At 38.8% G+C, this 21707-nt stretch overlaps 1 protein-coding gene across 13 annotated transcripts in view; it reads left to right on the top strand.

Moving 5' to 3' along the window:
* CLASP2 (cytoplasmic linker associated protein 2) overlaps nucleotides 1-21707 on the top strand; it is a 177766-nt gene that overhangs the window by 84641 nt on the left and 71418 nt on the right. For all 13 annotated transcript variants that reach the window (XM_060022121.1, XM_060022119.1, XM_060022118.1 and 10 more), the window contains 5 exons: nucleotides 2583-2642; nucleotides 3828-3905; nucleotides 4886-5053; nucleotides 7264-7319; nucleotides 8386-8559. In XM_060022121.1, the coding sequence (XP_059878104.1) occupies nucleotides 2583-2642; nucleotides 3828-3905; nucleotides 4886-5053; nucleotides 7264-7319; nucleotides 8386-8559 (536 nt within the window). The remainder of the gene's footprint in view (nucleotides 1-2582; nucleotides 2643-3827; nucleotides 3906-4885; nucleotides 5054-7263; nucleotides 7320-8385; nucleotides 8560-21707) is intronic.

The raw sequence follows: 21707 nt of genomic DNA, 5'->3' as shown, positions 1-21707 counted from the left end.
CATCAGTCTGTCAGTATCTCTCTCTCTCCTTATGGTTTCTACAATCTTTAATATCATCACTATCTCCACAAATAATAAAGACAGCAAAAACAAGATTTGTGCATTGGATATTTAAGAAAATTGTAAAGAACTCTTTCCCCTTTTTTGTTTGATAAATGTGTTTATTTAAGTACTTTGAATGTTAGGAAAAATAAGACATCATTATTACCTGTAAGTGATTCGGAGTTTTGGGACAGTTGTTTAATTACCTCTCTCTTATGTCAGGGGTCGGCAAACAACAGCCCACTGGTCGAATCTGTCCAACAGTCTAGTTTTCTATGGCCCACAAGCTAAGACTGTTTTTTACGTTTTTGAAGGGTAGTTAAAAAGGGGTAAAGAAAAATATATAAAATAGAGACTATGTATGTGCTTCTCAAAGTTTAAAATATTTACTGCCTAAAATATTTACTATCTGGCCCTTTACAGAAAAGGTTTACCAGTCTCTGTCTTACACTGAAGAAAATGGTAATTGGAGAAATAGGAATGTGACAGAGAAGAGGAAGTCAGGAAATGCATCAGAAAATTACCTTGAAAATGGGGAGCAATTCAATACCTGTAAGGGAAGAGAGTGGGGTATAATGTACACAGAGATGGAAAGCTATGCTTTGTGCTGCAGAGCCATTGGACAGACCACTGAGGCCAGAACACATGATAAATGGGAGGATTCAGTAGGAAAAGAGACTGACTGAGGGGAAGAAGGGGATAGGTTGAAGTCAAAGTATAGAAGGCTTTGAATGTCAGGAAGAGAAATTTTGATATTGTTCCATTAGCAGTTTTTGGTGAGGAGGTAATGTCATCCATCCTAGTTTTTATTTCAGCTATGAACAGCAATTAAAAAGGGACAATGAGGGCTTCCCTGGTGGCGCAGTGGTTGAGAGCCCGCCTGCCGATGCGGGGGACACGGGTTCGTGCCCCGGTCCGGGAAGATCCCACATGCCGCCGAGCGGCTAGCACCGTGAGCCATGGCCGCTGAGCCTGAGCGTCTGGAGCCTGTACTCTGCAACGGGAGAGGCCACAAAGTGAGAGGCCCGCGTACCGCAAAAAAAAAAAAAAAAAAAAGGGACAATGAGAAGCATTGGTTTAATTAAGTAGGACTTCTTACAGCTCATGTAAGAGAGACAGGGTCCGAACTAGAGCTGTATTTATGATAATTGATTGAAGGAGGTTTTATTCAATAAATTCAGGAGATTTCAGATATAGAAATGAGTCTTGATAATTGGATATGGATGAGGAAGGTGATGTCAAGTGCTTCAGACTGTGATCTCTAGAGTCAGAATGCCAGGGTTTAAGGCCGTGCTCTATCCTTTGGGCAAATTAATTTAACCTCCATGTTTCTCTTTTTTCTAATCTGTATCATATGGGCTCGAAGAGTAGAATTGAGAGGGTAAGAATTAAATTTGTTGTTCTGTATCAGTATGTAGTGTTTGAGTTGACACTCACTGCCTGTGTAGAGATGTCTGTGAGCTGGTTGACACTCTGACTTAATGGCTGAATTGAAGAACCAGTGCTGGAGATAAAGGACTAGGTGTGAGAAGTACAGCTGATAGAGCTAAGGGTACAGGTGATACTGCCCAAGAAAAGACAATAAAAGGGAAGTGGGCTGAGATCAGCACCAACCAGGTGGGCACCTATGTAAGGGTAGGTGGAGGGAAAGTGTTAATAAAGGAAGAAAAACAGGGCGGAGCTGTGTCGTCAGATGCCAAGAAAGAACAAAAGCTCAAGAACGAGACAGTTGAAGAAGTTAAGAACCAGAAGGCTAAGGAGAAAACACCAAATACTTGATTAAGAATCATTTGCATATATATTTAAGGGAACAAATGTAGAAATGGAAGATCCATCCCAGCTTTCTTGGTCACCATTGTATGTCTTCAGTTTATAGTACGCAGTAGGTGTTCGGTAAATATCTTTTAAATTAAGTTAAATTGTATATTTGACAAACATTTTAAGTTAAAATTATGGGGAACCCTTAAGGTCTTTTTGAACTATTAAGCATAGGAATAGTTGGAGCCTTAAATAAGTTAAGTGGGACTTCCCTGGTGGCACAGTGGTTAAGAATCTGCCTGCCAATGCAGGGGACACGGGTTCGAGCCCTGGTCCGGGAAGATCCCACATGCCACGGAGCAACTAAGCCCGTGCACCACAACTACTGAACCTGCACTCTAGAACCCGTGAGCCACAACTACTGAGCCCGTGAGCCACAGCTCTGGAAGCCTGCGTGCCTAGAGCCTGTGCTCCGCAACAAGAGAAGACACTGCAATGAGAAGCCCGTGCACTGCAACGAAGGGTAGCCCCCACTTGCCACAACTAGAGAAAGACCGCACCCAGCAACGAAGACCCAATGCAGCCAAAGCTAAATAAAAAAGAAATTTATTTTTTAAATTAATTAATTATTTGACAGTAAAGATATCTAAAAACATATCTTATGCTTTAATTTAGGGGGCAAAGTGGAATATTATAGAAGAAAGTGTTAACATTTAGTTATAAATTAATATAACTTAATATAATGTTATGACATTTAGTTATAATTAACTTTTATTTTTCAGGCGTTCATTTGAATTTTTAGATTTGTTGTTGCAGGAGTGGCAGACTCATTCATTGGAAAGGTATGCATTGACTATTCCTGTCCCACCACCCTCCCCTCCCCATTGTCACCGGTTCTTTAGAAATTGATGTGACTGGTTTTGCATTATTTCTCATTTTGCTTTAACAGTTATTAGCACTGATTTTCCCTTAAAGCTGTGGTGCTTCTCTTATTCATTACAGCTATGATTTTCTTCTTTGTGGGTGAGTGAGGGTCTCTTAGTAAATGGGTTATATAAGGTATTCCAGGTTAAATTGGGCAAATATTTTAAAATGTATTTCTAGTCACATGAGATAGGTTTCCTGAGGTGCAGTTAACCAAGTAATGAATTATTTAAGATAGAAGAAAGGCACTTCCTTTCAGAGGAAAGAGATTAAAAAAGTGAAAGAGGAATTTTCTGGTGGTCCAGTGGTTAGGCCTTGGCGCTTTCACTGCCAGTGCCCGGGTTCGATCCCTGGTCAGGGAACTAAGATCCTGCAAGCCTTGCTGCGCGGCCATTAAAAAAAAAGGTGAGAGATTTGTTGGAAAGTTTTTCCACACCAGTTGTCAGTTGTCATTGGTCAAGTATACACTGGGCAGCATCTAATGAAGCTCTGAGGTGAACAAGAGGAAAATGTTGGTCACTGGCTATTTGCATGGCTGTATTTCTCATTAATTTCAAGTTTGAAGCTTGGGATATACATGCATTTATGTTGAACACGTTGCTGATTTTCCATTCTCATGGAAATCATTAAATCCATTCATAACCCATTTCTAAAAAATAGAATTTGTTGTTTACTGCAGGCATGACATAATTCCAAATTTTCTTTAAGTTCCTTTGTGGCAGCTGCTATTCAGTTTGGTTAGATTATAACTGATCGTACTATTAGCAAATAATTTTATACATTGGTAGATTAGTGAGGAACCACACAAAAGGTTTTTTTTAATTCATAAAAAATTTGAGATTTGAGTGCTATATGTCTGGACTCCATCTGAAAATAATTATGTCCAGGTTTATAATGTTTGACTTGTCAGAAGGAAACGATACATGAATGAAATGCATGGGATGGGTTATTAGGAAATCTTGCAATCTTAGATTTATTATTGTGTACTAATTATCTTTTTATCTCCCTTGCCCCTTTGTGATTGATGCATAATGTATAGGCAGTATCATTTATGGTGAAATACATAGTTTTACACATGAATCTAAAGGTGTTTTATTTTATAGACATGCAGCCGTCTTGGTTGAAACTATTAAGAAGGGAATTCATGATGCTGATGCAGAGGCCAGAGTGGAGGCAAGAAAGTAAGTCTATAATGTAGTTTTTGACAGTTTAAACATACTTTGGTCTTTTCTTTGACAGGAATTATATTGGGAGAATGAAAATATCATTCAAATGTCCCAAGTATTCTATTTGATTAGCTCTTTAGTAAAATGGAGGTTGATTTGTCTCCATTAAATCTGTACTGGGTGTCTTAACAGTTCACTTAGCATTGTCATTTGTACATTCAACAGTATTCCCGTTCCATCATAACATACTCACTTTTGCTGTGAATAAAAATAACTAATTTATTGAACATTTAACATGTACCTGATACTGTTTAGGGCAGTAGGTATATGTTATTTTCTAATCCTTAAAATGATCCCACAAAGGTGCTGTCTCCTTATGTTGGCAACTGACTTTTGGAGATTTGGGAGTTTACCCAAGGCCACACAGACCCTAAGGATTACAGCCAGCTTTTGAACTGAGATCTCCTTTTCTCAAAAGCTTGCCGTCTTTCTACCAAAACTTGTTAAATATAGAAAGCATTCTACTTGGCACATTGTGGGTGTATTAAAAACCTATGGGGGACTTCCTTGGTGGCACAGTGGTTAAGAATCCACCTGCCAACGCAGGGGACACAGGTTCGATCCCTGGTCCAGGAAGATCCCACATTGCTGAGGAGCAACTAAGCCCGTGTGCCACAACTACTGAGCCTGAGCTCTAGAGCCCACAAGCCACAACTACTGACGCCCACGCGCCTAGAGCCCACGCTCTGCAACAAGAGAAGCCACTGCGAGGAGAAGCCTGTGCACCGCAACGAAGAGTAGCTCCCGCTTGCCGCAACTAGAGAAAGCCTGCGTGCAGCAACGAAGACCCAACGCAGCCAAAAATAAATTTAAAAACTAAAAAAAAAAACCTATGGGCTTAAAAACCTTTGTTCTTCTTGAACGTACACATTTTACGGTTAATGTCTAATAATGCAAAGTTATTACTTTTTGTTGTTTGTTCATTTGTTTTACAGGACTTACATGGGTCTTAGAAACCACTTTCCTGGTGAAGCTGAAACACTGTATAATTCCCTTGAGCCATCTTATCAGAAGAGTCTTCAAACTTACTTAAAGAGTTCTGGCAGTGTAGCATCTCTTCCACAATCAGACAGGTCCTCATCTAGCTCACAAGAAAGTCTCAAGTAAGGTCATATAAATGATAATTACTGATTTCTTTGTCTCTCCATCTCCACAAAGTTCCTTATGTTGGATGGTTGAATATCTGATTGCTTTCACTTGAAGCCTTTTTGAAAGATGATGACTGATTGTGCTTATTTTCTTTGGCCTGTTTTCTCAGGGGTTGGATTACATACTTGTATAACTTCTCGTTAGGTAAAGAGTATAGGGATTCAAATTTTGTTTGAATATGTTCGTGTCTGTGAAAAAGATTGGAAAGCATTAATTTGTATACTTTTCTTAATACCTGGAAGATAGTCAATATAGTAAATAGCCCATTTCTAGGGCACTGTAGTGGAAGAACTGTAACGGAGATTCAGAAGTCATCTTCAGAACTCTTACACAGCAGTGTAACTGGTAAAAACTCCACTGCTTTCTTTCCTCACCTCTTGCACGGTTTAAGATTTCAGCAAATCCCTCAAGGGGGCAAAATTATCTAGTATCTGACTCACTTCTCTGTAACTCCACTCATCATTATGTTGGCTACCTCAAACCCTTGCTTCCTTGGCTTACCCCTATTTTCTGTTTCTGTAGCCCTATGAGACTGCTAAGATACCTAGCAGTGGCCACAACTATCTGAAGATTTCCCCAGGGAAGAGCAGCTCACAGAATGTCAGTTTACCTCCCTGTAATTCCTATCTCTTTAGGACCTTAACCCCACAATGATTGCTGTTTGCCTTTGCAGCTCTCTGGTACAGAACTGGGACTGGGAGGCACCTAGGGCACAAAATTCAAGGAAGCACTCACAGGGTCTTGTGAGTACTGTACTAAATAAAAGTTCAGTGACTTACATGTTTTCGAAGTAAAAGCAGATATGATTTGATTTTAAAAAACAATTCTTGTAGGAATAATTACCTATTTAAACTTCTCTTTAAATTTGTGATAAATCCTTCACCTCAAATGAGGTTTGTTGCTTCTTTTCCCTTTACTTTAATTTACTATACTCAAACTTTAAAGTGTATATGAATCACCTGAAGATCATGTTAAAATGCAGAAGCTGATTCAGTAAATCTGGGATGGGACCTGAGATTTTGCATTTTTTACATACTCCTGGGTGATGTCAATGCTTTTTGTCTATGGACCAGACTTTGAATAGCAAGGATCTAAACAAGATGTTTTCTTACTCTCGTAGAACATCTTTAAACATAAACAAACAACTTTAAAATCTGTGGACTTGAAGTGGTCTGCCTCAACCTATTAGAGGAACAATTTTAGGGGACAGTTATAAAAATAATATAATACTGGGTTTAATAACCAACTACCAAATTTACCATTTGATAATAATAACTTAAAGAATGTTTTTCAACACTCTGTCACTAACCTCTCTTCCTCTTACCTTTAAAATTTGTAGACAGGGAATTCCCTGGCGGGCCAGTGGTCAGGACTCCATGCTCTCACTGCCGAGGGCCTGGGTTCAATCCCCTGTCAGGGAACTAAAACTCCCACAAGCCACACAGCGTGGCAGATAGATAGATAGATACATACATACATAGATATACTTTCCAGACTCTCTCACATACTTAGGTATTTATTTATGGGCTTCAGAGTACCATAGTAATTAAAGATAAATAATCAATAAAGATATTAAAGGAGGCAGTGGATTCTTTGAATTGATTCTAGGTGTTTTCCTTTCTAATCATACATGTTATCCTCAGCAGTAGTCCTTAGCTTTGTTTCTGTTGCCCCATGCAGTAATACTTAATAGAACTGCTATAGACCATGTTATACCTACAGGGTAACTGCACGAGTTTACCAATGGCCACAACCATATGACTTCGGTGAGACAGGCCTTGGTTACACTGAATTCCCTGTGTACTAGCAATAATACTACCTTTCTCTAAGTAAAATATCTCAGACTAGAAGTGTTGGAGAGTGCTATTATTGAGTTCCCTGTGGTAGTGTGTGCTGAGGACCAGAGTGAACAACAGCAACCTGGTCCCTGTTTCTGTAGAGCTTACAGTCTTTATTCAATGCTAGTTATTTCATTTTTGCTTCACAGCTAACTTAGATACCACTGATATATGACAACAACTGTTCTAAAGTGATTTGTAAAAGGAAAGTTGAAATCAGAAATACTTCTCAACTCTTCGGAAAACTCAATGTTATTTCATTAATTTTTGTCAGAGGAGTGATAAATTATGTCGTCTTACTAAAAGTATTTCTTTTTACCTTGCAGCCGCCCTTTTTCTTCCAAATGGTCTACAGCAAACCCATCAACTGTTGCTGGAAGAGGTAAATTGCCTTTTTAACTAAGAGTCATAGCATATTTTACTTAATAGAGTAAAAGTGACTTTATAAATAAATTAAAAGTTACTATGTAAAAAGATATTCTCACTCTGGGTCACATCAAGAGTTGAAAAGTTTAAAACACAGAGTTACACTTTAAAAGTTTTAAAAGCGCATTAGAACAGTTTTAAAGCTAAACAGTTTAAAGCAGTAGCTTTTAAACTGTTTTAATATGACCCACAGTGAGAAAATCATTTTACATAGTAAATACCACACTTATATACTGTACCTGTGTTTGTATACCATATACATATACTACATGTCATATATATAATATAGTGTATATAATTATATACATACAATATACATATGCTGTGTAGTATATTGTATATAAGTATACATATATAGTATAATCCAAAGTTCCAGGAAGCCTACTTACCCTTACTTGTGATGCATTCTCTTTTCTACTGTGTTTCATTTCTTTAAAGTGCTGTCATGACCCACTTAGTTGATTTCACAGCCTATTAATGGGTCATAACTCAGAGTTTATAAAACTCCTCATTAAAACTGAAAAACTAAAGACCAGAGATTTAATGACTTAATTGGCATTACCTAAGAGTGGCAGAACCTGCATTATTTTCTGAATTATTCTATTCCCAGGCTAGTTCTACTTGCATTATTCTTATAGTTAAAAAATAGCCCAGCTGTCATCTATTTATCTTGTAACAGTGCTTCATTTTCATGAATCAATCATAAACATCATCCTTTCATCTATAAAACAGTCCTATGAACTTTACAAAGTATAGTTATTTTTCCCATGTTATGAAAGGGGAAAATGAGGCAGAGAAATATTGAGAAAATTGTCCAAGAAGAATTAGTTATGACAGCATTGAAACTGAGGCATTCTGATTTTAAAATATACTAAAGTACTTTCTAGTATCCATTTGGCCACTACTTCCTTTTTGACCATTTGTCATCATGGATTAATCTCATGGTGATTTCAAGTTTATATAATTTTTGTGCCATTTGCAGTAACTGAAATAATAGGTTACCTTTGCTTTGTTTTTCATAGTATCAGCAGGCAGCAGCAAAGCCAGTTCCCTTCCAGGAAGCCTACAGCGTTCACGAAGTGATATTGATGTGAATGCCGCTGCTGGTGCCAAGGCACATCATGCTGCTGGGCAGTCTGTACGAAGTGGGCGGTTAGGTGCAGGTGCCCTGAATCCAGGTTCCTATGCATCACTAGGTAAGACAACTAACTATGGGAAAGTACAACATTTTCTCCCTGGTCTCAGGGAAGCAGTGAATCATCATCAATTTCAGTGATTGATGATGGTGATATATTTATCATTTCTATTTCATTCTTGCTAGTTAAGTATAGTCCATATGTTTTATATGATTCTGTCCTTGCAATGTAGTTCTGAGGTATCTGAAATACCTTGTTTCTCTTTTCCCTCTGTTGTGCTCCTAACCATCTTAATCAAAGGAACAATTCTTTATTCCATGATTTGCATATAGAATTTTCAAAGTTCTGCACTACAGCCACATCCAGCTGCTGGATACTAAGGGAGTTTGGTGTTGTACCCAGCTTCTCTATCCTCTTTCTCCTACTTCAGTTCCCTTACCAAGAAGTTAAAGCCTTTTGGAAATCTGGGAAAACTGCAAAGGTGAATCATAATCAAAGCTTAAAAATAAATAAAATACCTAGGAATAAACCCACCTAAGGAGACAAAAGACCTGTATGCAGAAAACTATTAGACACTGATGAAAGAAATTAAAGATGATACAAACAGATGGAGAGATATACCATGTTCTTGGATTGGAAGAATCAACATTGTGAAAATGACTGTACTACCCAAAGCAATCTACAGATTCAGTGCAATCCCTATCAAACTACCAATGGAATTTTCCACAGAACTAGAACAAAAAATTTCACAATTTGCATGGAAACACAAAGGACCCCGAATAGCCAAAGCAATCTTGAGAAAGAAAAACGGAGCTGGAGGAATCAGGCTCCTGGACTTCAGAGTACACTACAAAGCTACAGTAATCAAGACAGTATGGTCCTGGCACAAAAACAGAAACATAGATCAGTGGAACAGGATAAAAAGCCCAGCGATAAACCCATGCACATATGGTCACCTTATTTTTATATAAAGGAGGCAAGAATATACAATGGAGAAAAGACAGCCTCTTCAATAAGTGGTGCTGGGAAAACTGGACAGCTACATGTAAAAGAACGAAATTGGAACCCTCCCTAACACCATACACAAAAATAAACTCAAAATGGATTAAAGACCTAAATGTAGGCCAGACACTATAAAACTCTTAGAGGAAAACATAGGCAGAACACTCTATGACATCCATCATAGCAAGATCCTTTTTGACCCACCTCCTAGAGAAATGGAAATAAAAACAAAAATAAACAAATCAGACCTAATGAAACTTAAACGCTTTTGCACAGCAAAGGAAGCCATAAAAAAGATGAAAAGACAATCCTCAGAATGGGAGAAAGGATTTGCAAATGAAGCAGCTGACAAAGGAATTATCTCCAAAATATACAAGCAGCTCTTGCAGCTCAATATCAAAAAAACAATCCAATCGGGCTTCCCTGGTGGTGCAGTGGTTGAGAGTCTGCCTGCCGATGCAGGGGACACAGGTTCATGTCCCGGTCCGGGAAGATCCCACATGCCGTGGAGCGGCTGGGCCCGTGAGCCATGGCCACTGAGCCTGCGCGTCTGGAGCCTGTTGCTCCGCAACGGGAGAGGCCACAACAGTGAGAGGCCTGCGTACCGCAAAAAAACAAAAAACAAAAAACAACCCAATCCAAAAATGGGCAGAAAACCTAAATAGACATTTCTCCAAAGAAGATATACAGATTGCCAACAAACACATGAAAAGGTGCTCAACATTACTAATCATTAGAGAAATGCAAATCAAAACTACCATGAGGTAATACCTCACACCGGTCAGAATGGCCATCATCAAAAAATCTACAAACAATAAATGCTGGAGAGGGTGTGGAGAAAAGGGAACCCTCTTGCACTGTTGGTGGGAATGTATATTGATACAGCCACTATGGAGAACAGTATGGAGGTTCCTTAAAAATCTAAAAATAGAACTATCATACGACCCAGCAATCCCACTGTTGGGCATATACCCTGAGAAAACCATAATTCAAAAAGAGTCATGTACCACAGTGTTCATTGCAGCACTGTTTACAATAGCCAGGACATGGAAGCAACCTAAGTGTCCATCAACAGATGAATGGTTAAAGAAGATGTGGCACATATATACAATGGAATATTACTCAGCCATAAAAAGAAACAAAATTGAGTTATTTGTAGTGAGGTGGATGGACCTAGAGTCTGTCATACACAGTGAAGTAAGTCAGGAAGAGAAAAGCAAATACCGTACGCTAACACATATATATGTATGGAATCTTAAAAAAAAAAAATGGTCCTGGTGAACCTAGGGGCAGGACCGGAATAAAGACACAGACGTAGAGAATGGGCTTGAGGACACAGGGAGAGGGAAGGGTAAGCTGGGACGAAGTAAGAGAATAACATTGACATATATACACTACCAAATGTAAAACAGATAGCTAGTGGGAAGCAGCCGTGTAGCACAGGGAGATCAGCTCGGTGCTTTGCTACCACCTAGAGGGGTGGGACAAGGAGGGTGAGAGGGAGATGCAGGAGTGAGGGGATATGGGGATGTACGTATGCGTATAGCTGATTCACTTTGTTATACAGTAGAAAGTAACACACCATTGTAAAGCAATTATACTCCAATAAAGATGTTTAAAAAAAAAAACTTAAACATATATTCCCAAAGCTATTCAGGGTTTGTTTTTTATATCCATCAACCTTAAAAGTTTGAGATTGGTTATCCATATTATTTATCTCTGTTTTGTGCTTCATTTTTCTTTCTCTTGGGTAGTACTCAGGGAACACTAGGCAGGCAGATCATTGGAACACAATAGGAAGTGTAGAGATTCTAGGTGTGAATGTGGTACATGATAAAGGTGGCATAACTGCATTCAATGAGGAAAGCATAAATTTACAGTAAATGGTGTTTAGACATATGGCTTTCAGTTTGGTACAAAATTAAGTTAGAACCATGTTTCATACCATATAAAAATTTATTCCAGATAACTAAGAAGTTGAACAAAAATATAAAGCATCTTGACAAAAACATAGTAGTTGAGTATTCAGCTAATCTCAGATTGGAGAAGAAATTTTAAGCATAAAGAGCCAGAAAACCATGAGGGAAAATCCCTTAGGATCGAAATCTTAAGTGTGAAAATATAAAATCAAGTGACTGAAAATTAAAAGGGAAAAAAATTTTGCCAATACTACAAAAAAAGCTGAAATGTCAACAAGTTTTATAAGTCTATGAGAAACAGATGAGCTTATTTTTATAGAAAAAAATTTTACATATATCAAGAAAAGCATATTTCAAAATTGCCCCCAAAACCCCCAAACAGATGTTGGACCTCCACTGTAATCAAACAAATGCAAACTGAAAGACCAGTAAATGCAGCAAGAAAGTTAAGGTTCGTGCCTACTATTCATAAAGAATGTGTTTAAAAGTGCTGATGTGAAGTAATCATGGAATACTTTATCTGAGTGGCATTTTAATAATACCCATGAAGCTTTTTAAAATGTTGAAAGTTTTGAGCCAGTAATTCAATGTTTATAGATAATTATGCCAAGAAATAAAAGGAATATTCATTATGTTTCTAAAAATAGATGTATTAGCTTCAACCTTGATGTGTAACAAAGAGGGAGTGATTAAGTTATGGTATATCCTTACAGATACTATGCAGCCATTAACAAGTCATATTTTTTTTAATTTTAAAAAAAATTTTATTTATTTTTGGCTGCATTGGGTCTTTGCTGCTGCACGTGGGCTCAGTAGCTGTGGCACACTGGCCCTAGAGCATTCGGGCTTCAGTAGTTGTGGCGCGTGGGCTCAGTAGTTGTGGCTTGAGGGTTCTAGAGCTCAGGCTCAGTAGTTGTGGTGCACGGGCTTAGTTGCTCCATGGCATGTAGGATCTTCCTGGACCAGGGGTCGAACCCATGTCTCCTGCATTGACAGGTGGATTCTTAACCACTGCGCCACCAGGGAAGCCCCAACAAGTCATATTTTTAGCAAAGATCAAATGATACGGCCTACCAAGCAATGTGTGATACTTTCATTATTTTGTATAAAATTATACATAGATGAAAAACTGGACAAAAATGGGTTTGTTTGTTTGTTTTTTTGTTAAGATTCATCTATGTTGTTGCATGTAGCTAAAGTTCATTTATTTATATTTCTATGTACAATATTCTATGGTATGAATATATCACAATTTAGTTTTCTGTTCTACTGTTAGTGGGCATCTTGGTTGTTTCCTGTTTTTTTATTATTATGACTAATACTCATGAACATTCTTATATATAGGACTGGACAGAGATGTTTACAAAGAGGTCAACAATGGGTTGATTAGTGCTTTTAAATTTTCATAAAACTTTTCTGTGGTAGAAACATTACCTTCCTGGAAATGCATTATTATTTCAATATATGAAAACTAATCAATATAATATACCATATAGTAAAATAAAGGACAAAAATCACATGATCATCTTAGTAGATGCAGAACAGGCATTTGACAAATTTCAACACCCTTTCATGATAAAAATACTCAACAAACTAGTATAGAAGGGAACTTTCTGAACCTGATAAAGAACATCTGTGAAAAATCCACGTATATACAGGTAGTATATACGTCATGATGAAGGACTGGATGCTTCCCCCAAAATCAGGAACAAGATAAGGATTTCCACTCTTGCCCTTCCTAACAGCATTATCATGGAAGTTCTAGCCAGGTCAGTTAGGCCAGAAAAAGAAATAAAAGGTATCCATATTGGAAAAGAACTGAAGCTATTTGTAGAAAACATGGTCTTATATATAGAAAATCCTAGGAAATTCACAAAAAAACAATTAGAGCTTATTAATAGTTCAGCAGAGTTACCAAAGATAAGATCAATATACAAAAATCAGTTGTATTTCTAAATGCTAGCAATGAGGGACTGCCCTAGTAGTCCAGTGGTATAGAATCCGCCTTACAACACCAGGGACACCGGTTCAATCCCTCGTCAGGGAACTAAGATCCCACATGCCGTGGGGCAACTAAGCCCGCGTGCCACAACTACAGAGCCCACTCACCCTGGAGCCTGCGCACCACAACTAGAGAAGAGAAAACCTGCACGCCACAACTAGAGAGAAGCCGGCACACCACAATGAAAGATCCCACATGCCTCAATGAAGATCCCATGTGGCACAACTAGAGAGATGCCCGCACACCACAATGAAAGATCCCACATGTCTCAGTGAAGATCCCATATGCCACAACTAAGACCCGACGCAGCCAAAAATAAATAAAATAAATAAACAGAAGATGGTGGAGTAGAAGGACGTGTGCTCACTCCCTCTTGTGAGAGCACCGGAATCACAAATAACTGCTGAACAGTCATCAACAGGAAGACACTGGAACTCACCAAAAATGATACCCCACATCCAAAGACAAAGGAGAAGCTGCAATGAGATGGTAGGAGGGGCGCAATCACAATAAAATCAAATCTCATAACCACTTGGTGGTTGACTCACGAACTGGAGAACAATTATACCACAGAAGTCCATCCACTGGAGTGAAGGTTCTCAACCCCAAGTCAGCCTTCCCAACCTGGGGGTCCGGCAAAGGGAGGAGGAATTCCCAGAGAAACAGACTTTGAAAGCTAGTGGGATTTGATTGCAGGACTTCGACAGGACTGGGGGAAACAGAGACTCCACTCTTGGAGGGCACACACAAAGTAGTGTGTGCATCAGGATCCGGGGGAAGGAGCAGTGACCACATAGGAGACTTAACCAGACCTACCTGCTAGTGTTGTGGGGTCTCCTGCAGAGGCGGGGGGTGGCTGTGGCTCACTGCAGGGACAAGGACACTGGAAGCAGAAGTTCTGGGAAGTACTCTTTGGCATGAACCCTCCTGAAGTCCACCATTAGCCCCACCAAAGAGCCTTTAACCTCCAGTGCTGGGTCATCTCAGGCCAAACAACCAACAGGGAGGGAACTCAGCCCCACCCATCAGCAGACAAGCAGATTAAAGTTTTACTGAGCTCTGCCCACCAGAGCAACACCCAGCTCTACCCACCACCAGTCCCTCCCATCAGGAAGCTTGCACAAGCCTCTTAGATAGCCTTATCCACCAGTGGGCCAACAGCAGAAGCAAGAAGAACTACAATCCTGCAGCCTGTGGAATGAAAACCACATTCACAGAAAGAGAAACAAAATGAAAAGGCAGAGGACTATGAACCAGATGAAGGAACAAGATAAAACCCCAGAAAAACAATTAAATGAAGTGGAGATAGGCAACCTTCCAGAAAAAGAATTCAGAATAATGATAGTGAAGATGATCCAGGACCTCTGAAAGGAAAAAGAATGGAGGCAAAGATCAAGAAGATGCAAGAAATGTTTAACAAAGACCTAGAAGAATTAAAAAACAAACACCTAGAAGAATTAAAGAACAAACAAACAGAGGTAAACAATACAATAACTGAAATGAAAAATACACTAGAAGGAATCAATAGCAGAATAACTGAGGCAGAAGAATGGATAAGTGACCTGTAAGGCAGAATGGTGGAATTTACTGCCACGGACCAGAATAAGAAAAAAGAATCAAAAAAATGAAGACAGCCTAAGAGACTGGGACAACATTTAATGCACCAACATTCACATTTTAGGGGTCACAGAAGGAGAAGAGAGAAAAAAGGGACCTGAGAAAATGTTTGAAGAGATTATAGTCGAAAACTTCCCTAACATGGGAAAGGAAATAACCACCCAAGTCTAGGAAGTGCAGAGAGTCTCAGGCAGGAGAAACTCAAGGGGAAACACACCAAGAAACATAGTAATCAAATTGACAAAAATTAAAAACAAAGAAAAATTATTAAAGGCAACCAGGGAAAAACAACAATTAACATACAAGGGAACTCTCATAAGGTTAACAGCTGATTCCTCAGCAGAAACTCTACAAGCCAGAAGGGAGTGACACGATATATTTAAAGTGATGAAAGGGAAGAACCTACAACCAAGATTACTCTACCTGACAAGGATCTCATTCAGATTTGATGGAGAAATCAAAAGTTTTACAGACAAGCAAAAGCTAAGAGGATTCAGCACCACCATACGAGCTCTACAGCAAATGCTAAAGGAGCTTCTCAAAGTGAGAAACACAAGAGAAGAAAAGGACCTACAAAAACAAACCCAAAACAATTAAGAAAATGGTAATAGGAACATACATATTGATAATTACCTTAAATGTGAATGGATTAAATGCTCCAACCAAAAGACATGGATACAAAAACAAGAACCATATATATGCTTTCTAAAAGAGACCCACTTCAGACCTCGGGACACATACAGACTGAAAGTGAGGGGATGAAGAAAGATATTCCATGCAAATGGTAAACAAAAGAATGCTGGAGTAGTAATACTCATATCAGATAAAATAGACTTTAAAATAAAGACTGTTACAAGAGACAAGGAAGGACACTACATAATGATCAAGGGATCAATCCAAGAAGAAGATATAACAATTATATATGCACCCAACATAGGCACATCTCAATATATAAGGCAAAAGCTAACAGCTATAAAAGAGGAAATCGACAGTAACACAATAATAGTGGGGGACTTTTAACACCTCACTTACACCAATGGACAGATCATCCAAACAGAAAATTAATAAGGAAACACAAGCTTTAAATGACACAATAGACCAGATAGATTTAATAGATATTTATAGGACATTCCATCTGAAAACAGCAGATTACACTTTCTTCTCAAGTGCACACAGGACATTCTCCAGGATAGATCACATCTTGGGTTACAAATCAAGCCTCGGTAAATTTAAGAAAATTGAGATCATATCAAGCATCTCTTCCAACCACAATGCTATGAGAGAAGAAATAAATTACAGTTAAAAAAACGTAAAAAACACAAAACACCTGGAGGCTAAACAATACTAAATAACCAAGAGATCCCTGAAGAAATCAAAGAGGAAATCAAAAAATACCTAGAGACAAGTGACAATGAAAACATGACGATCCAAAACTTATTGGCTGTTTATAGCAATACAGTCCTACCTCAAGAAACAAGAAAAATCTCAAATAAACAATCTAACCTTACCACCTAAAGGAACTAGAGAAAGAAGAACAAACAAAATACAAAGTTATTAGAAGGAAAGAAATTAAGATCAGAGCAGAAATAAATGAAATAAAAACAAAGAAAACAACAACAAAGATCAATAAAACTAAAAGCTGGTTCTTTGAGAAGATAAACAGCACTGATAAACCTTTAGCCAGACTCATCAAGAAGAAGAGGGAGAGGACTCAAATCAATAATATTAGAAATGAAAAAGGAGACGATACAGCGGACACTGGAGGAATACAAAGCATCATGAGAGACTGCTACAAGCAACTCTATGCCAATCAAATGCAACTCTATGCCAATCAAATGCACAACCTGGAAGAAATAGACAAATTCTTAGAAAGGCATAACCTTCCAAGACTGAACAAGGAAGAAACAGAAAATATGAACAGACCAATCACAAGTAATGAAATTGAAATAAAATTGTAATAAAATCTTCCAACAAACAAAAGTCCAGGCTTCACAGGTGAATTCTGTGAAATATTTAGAGGAGAGGTAACACCCATCCTTCTCAAACTCTTCCCAAAAATTGCAGAGGAAGGAACACTCCCAAACTCATTCTACGAGGCCACCATCACCCTGATACCAAAACCAGAGAAAGATGTCACAAAAAAAGAAAACTACAGGCCAATATCACTGATGAATACAGATTCAAAAGTCCGCAACAAAATTCTCACAAACAGAATCCAACAACACATTAAAAGGATCATACACCATGATCAAGTGGGATTTATCCCAGGGATGCAAGGATTCTTCAATGTATGCAACTCAATCAATGTGATACACCATATTAACAAATTGAAGAATAGAAACTATATGATCATCTCAATAGATGCAGAAAAAGCTTTTGACAAAGTTTAACACCCATTTATGATAAAAGCTCTCCAGAAAGAGGGCATAGAGGGAACCTACCTCAACATAATAAAGGCCATATACGACAAACCCACAACAAACATCATTTTCAATGGTGAAAAACTGAAAGCATTTCCTCTAAGATCAGGAGCAAGACAAGGATGTCCAGTCTCACCACTCTTATTCAGCATAGTTTTGGAAGTCCTAGCCACGGCAATCAGAGAATAAAAAGTAATAAAAGGAATACAAATTGGAAAAGGAGAAGTAAAACTGTCACTGTTTGCAGATGACATGACATGATACTATACATAGAGAATCCTGAAGGTGCCACCAGAAAACTACTAGAGCTAATCAATGAATTTCGTAAAGTTGCCGGATACAAAATTAACACACAGAAATCTCTTGCATTCCTATACTCTAACAACGAAAATCAAAAGAGAAATTAAGGAAACAATCACATTCACCACTGCAACAAAAAGAATAAAATACCTAGGAATAAACTTACCTAAGGAGGTAAAAGACCTGTACCTAGAAAACTATAAGACACTGATGAAAGATATCAAAAATGACGCAAACACATGGAGAGATATACCATGTTCTTGGGTTGGAAGAATCAATATTGTGAAAATGACTGTACTACCCAAAGCAGTGTGTAGATTCAGAGCAATCCCTATCAAATTACCAATGGCATATTTTACAGAACTAGAACAAAAAATCTTAAAATTTGTATGGAGACACAAAAGGCCCCAAATAGGCAAAACAATCTTGAGGGAAAAAAATGGAGCTAGAGGTATCAGACTCCCTGACTTCAGACTATACTACAAAGCTACAGTCGTCAAGACAATATGGTACTGGCACAAAAACAAATATAGATCAATGGAGCAGGATAGAAAGCCCAGAGATAAACCCATGCACCTATGGTCAACTAATCTATGACAAAGGAGGCAAGGATATACAGTGGAGAAAAGACAGTCTTTTCAGTAAGTGGTGCTGGGAAAACTGGATAGCTGCATATAAAAGAATGAAATTAGAACACTCCCTAACACCATACACAAAAATAAACTCAAAATGGATTAAAGACCTAAATGTAATACCAGAAGTATAAAACTCTTAGAGGAAAACATACGCAGAACACTCTATGACATAAATCACAGCAGGGTCCTTTTTGACCCACCTCCTAGAGAAATGGAAATAAAAAACAAAAATAGGGCTTCCCTGATGGCACAGTGGTTGAGAGTCCGCCTGCCGATGCAGGGGACACGGGTTCGTGCCCCGGTCCGGGAAGATCCCACATGCTGCGGAGCGGCTGGGTCTTTGAGCCATGGCTGCTGAGCCTGCACGTCCGGAGCCTGTGCTCTGCAATGGGAGAGGCCACAACAGTGAGAGGCCCACGTACTGCAAAAAACAAACAAACAAAAAAAAAAAACAAGACAAATGGGACCTAATGAAATTTAAAAGCTTTTGCACAGCAAAGGAAAGTATAAATAAGACGAAAAGACAACCCTCAAAATGGGAGAAAATATTTGCAAATAAATCAATGGACAAAGAATTAATCTCCAAAATATATAAACAGCTCATGCAGCTCAATATTACAAAAACAAACATCCCAATCAGAAAATGGGTAGAAGACCTAAATAGACATTTCTCCATACAAGACATGCAGATGGCCAAGAGGCACATGAAAAGCTGCTCAACATCACTAATCATTAGATAAAATGCAAATCAAAACTACAATGAGGTATCACCTCACAGTGGTTAGAATGGGCATCATCAGAAAATCTACAAACAGCAAATGCTGGAGAGGGTGTGGAGAAAAGGGAACCCTGTTGCACTGTTGGTGGGAATGTAAATTGATACAGCCACTATGGAGAACAGTATGGAGGTTCCTTAAAAAACTAAAAATAGAATTACCATATGACCCAGCAATCCTACTACTGGGCATATACCCTGAGAAAACCATAATTCAAAAAGACACATGCGCCCCAGTGTTCGCTGCAGCACTGTTTACAATAGCCAGATCATGGAAGCAACCTAAATGCCCATCAACAGACAAATGGATAAAAAAGATGTGGTCCATATATACGATGGAATATTACTCGGCCATAAAAAGGAACGAAATTGGGTCATTTGTAGAGACGTGGTTGGACCTAGAGACTTTCATACAGAGTGAAGTAAGTCAGAAAGAGAAAAACAAATATCGTATACAAACTCATATATGTGGAATCTAGAAAAATGGTACAAATGAACTGGTTTGCAAGGTAGAAATAGAGACACAGATGTAGAGAACAAACATATGGACACCAAGGGGGAAAGCAGGGGACGGTGGTCGTGGTGGTGATGGGATGAGTTGGGAGATTGGGATTGACATATATACACCAATATGTATAGGATAACTAATAAGAACTGACTGTATAAAAAAAGTAAAATAAAGATAGTTGATGGAGTCAGAAAAAAAATAATAAACCTTTACAAAAAATGCTAGCAATGAACAATCTGAAAATAAAGTTAAAAAGCAATTCCAATTACAATAGCCTCAAAAAGAATAATACATTGTACATAGGAATCGATAGAACAAAAGAAGTGTAAGACTTCTCTAGGATGAACCACTCTTATGTTTCTCCTTTACTCTTACGTTTCTCCTTTACTCTTACACTCATAATATTGCTGACACCAGATGTGTGGGATTTTCACATCCAGCAATTCTTAGACAACACCTAGATGTCCTAAAATTCAATTCAGTTGTGGCCCTAACTATAGTTAACACAGACCTTACAGGTTAAGGGCTTAGCCTGTCACGACCCCCGCCCCCACTCACCCCCACCTCAGACATCAATTGCAAGTCCATGTTGTTACCGGTGCTTCTGACCAACTGGCTCTAAGTCACAGGTTCCCTTGCCCCCTCCTTGAGTTAAATTAATTTGCTAGAGTGGCTCACAGATCTTGCGAAAACAGTCTGCTTACTAGATTACTGGTTTATTACAAAGGATATTAAAGGGTATGAATGAGAAGCCAGATGAAGAGATACAGGGGGTGAGGTCTGGAAAGGTCTCAAGCCCAAGAGCTTCTTTCCCTGTGGAGTTGCAGTGTGCCACCCTCCCAGCATATGGGTGTGTTCACCAACCCAGAAACTCTCTGAGTCTTGTGCTTTTGCCATTTTTATGGAGGCTTCATCACATAGTCATAATTGATCATTAACTTAGTCTCCAACCTCACAACTCTTCCCAAGAGGATGGAGGATGGGGCTGAAAATTCCAAGCTTTTAATCATGGTTTCATCTTTCTGGTGACCATCCCCCATCCCGAGGCTGTCGAGGAGACCACCAGGAAATGCCTTATTAGAACAAAAGACACTCCTATCACCCAGGAAATTCCAAGGGATTTAGGAGCTCTGTCAGGTACCAGGGTCAAGGAGCAGATATTAGAGAAAAAGGTACACCAAGTGCTCTTACCACTTGAGAAATTACAAGGGTTTTAGGAGCTCTGTGCCAGGAATTGGGCTCATATATATGTTTTATTTCACACTTGTGCACTAAAAACTACAACACATTGTTAGAAGAATTTAAAGCTCTAAATAACTGGAAAGACACACAGGTTATTTAAAGACTTAATATTAAGATGGGAAATTGACATACAGATTCAATGCAATCCCTATCAAAAGTCCAGCTGCCTTTTTATAGAAATTGACAAACTGTTCCTAAAATCCAAATGACAAAGCAAAGTTTCCAGAATAGATGAAACGATCTTGAAAAAGAAGACCGAACTTGGGGTACTCACACTTCCCAATTTCAAAATTTACTTCAAAGCTACAGTAATCAAGTCTGTGTGGTACTGGCATAAAGATAGACATACACACCAATGTAATAGAATTGAGAGTCCAGAAATAATCCCGTATATCTGTGGTCAGTTGATTTCCAACAAGGGTGCCAAGACCATGCAGTAGGCAAGAATTCTTTTCAGCAAATGTTGCTGGAACAACTCAATAGCCAGGGGCCAAGGAATGAATTTGGACCCCTACCTCATATCATATCCAAAAAATTAACTCAAAATGGATTAAAAACCCAAATGTAGGGCTTTCCTGGTGGCACATTGGTTGAGAGTCCGCCTGCCGATGCAGGGGACATGGGTTCGTGCCCCGGTCCGGGAAGATCCCACATGCCATGGAGCGGCTGGGCCCGTGAGCCATGGCTGCTGAGCCTGTGCGTCTGGAGCCTGTGCTCCACAATGGGAGAGGCCACAGCAGTGAGAGGCCTGCGTACCGCAAAAAAAAAAAAAAAAAAAAAAACCCAAA

This window comes from Delphinus delphis, chromosome 10 (genome assembly GCF_949987515.2).
Source record: "Delphinus delphis chromosome 10, mDelDel1.2, whole genome shotgun sequence".
In the NCBI taxonomy this organism is placed as follows: Eukaryota; Metazoa; Chordata; class Mammalia; order Artiodactyla; family Delphinidae; genus Delphinus; species Delphinus delphis.
The sequence above is the reverse complement of the archived record's forward strand: the minus strand, read 5'-3'. Positions and strand labels throughout refer to the sequence as shown.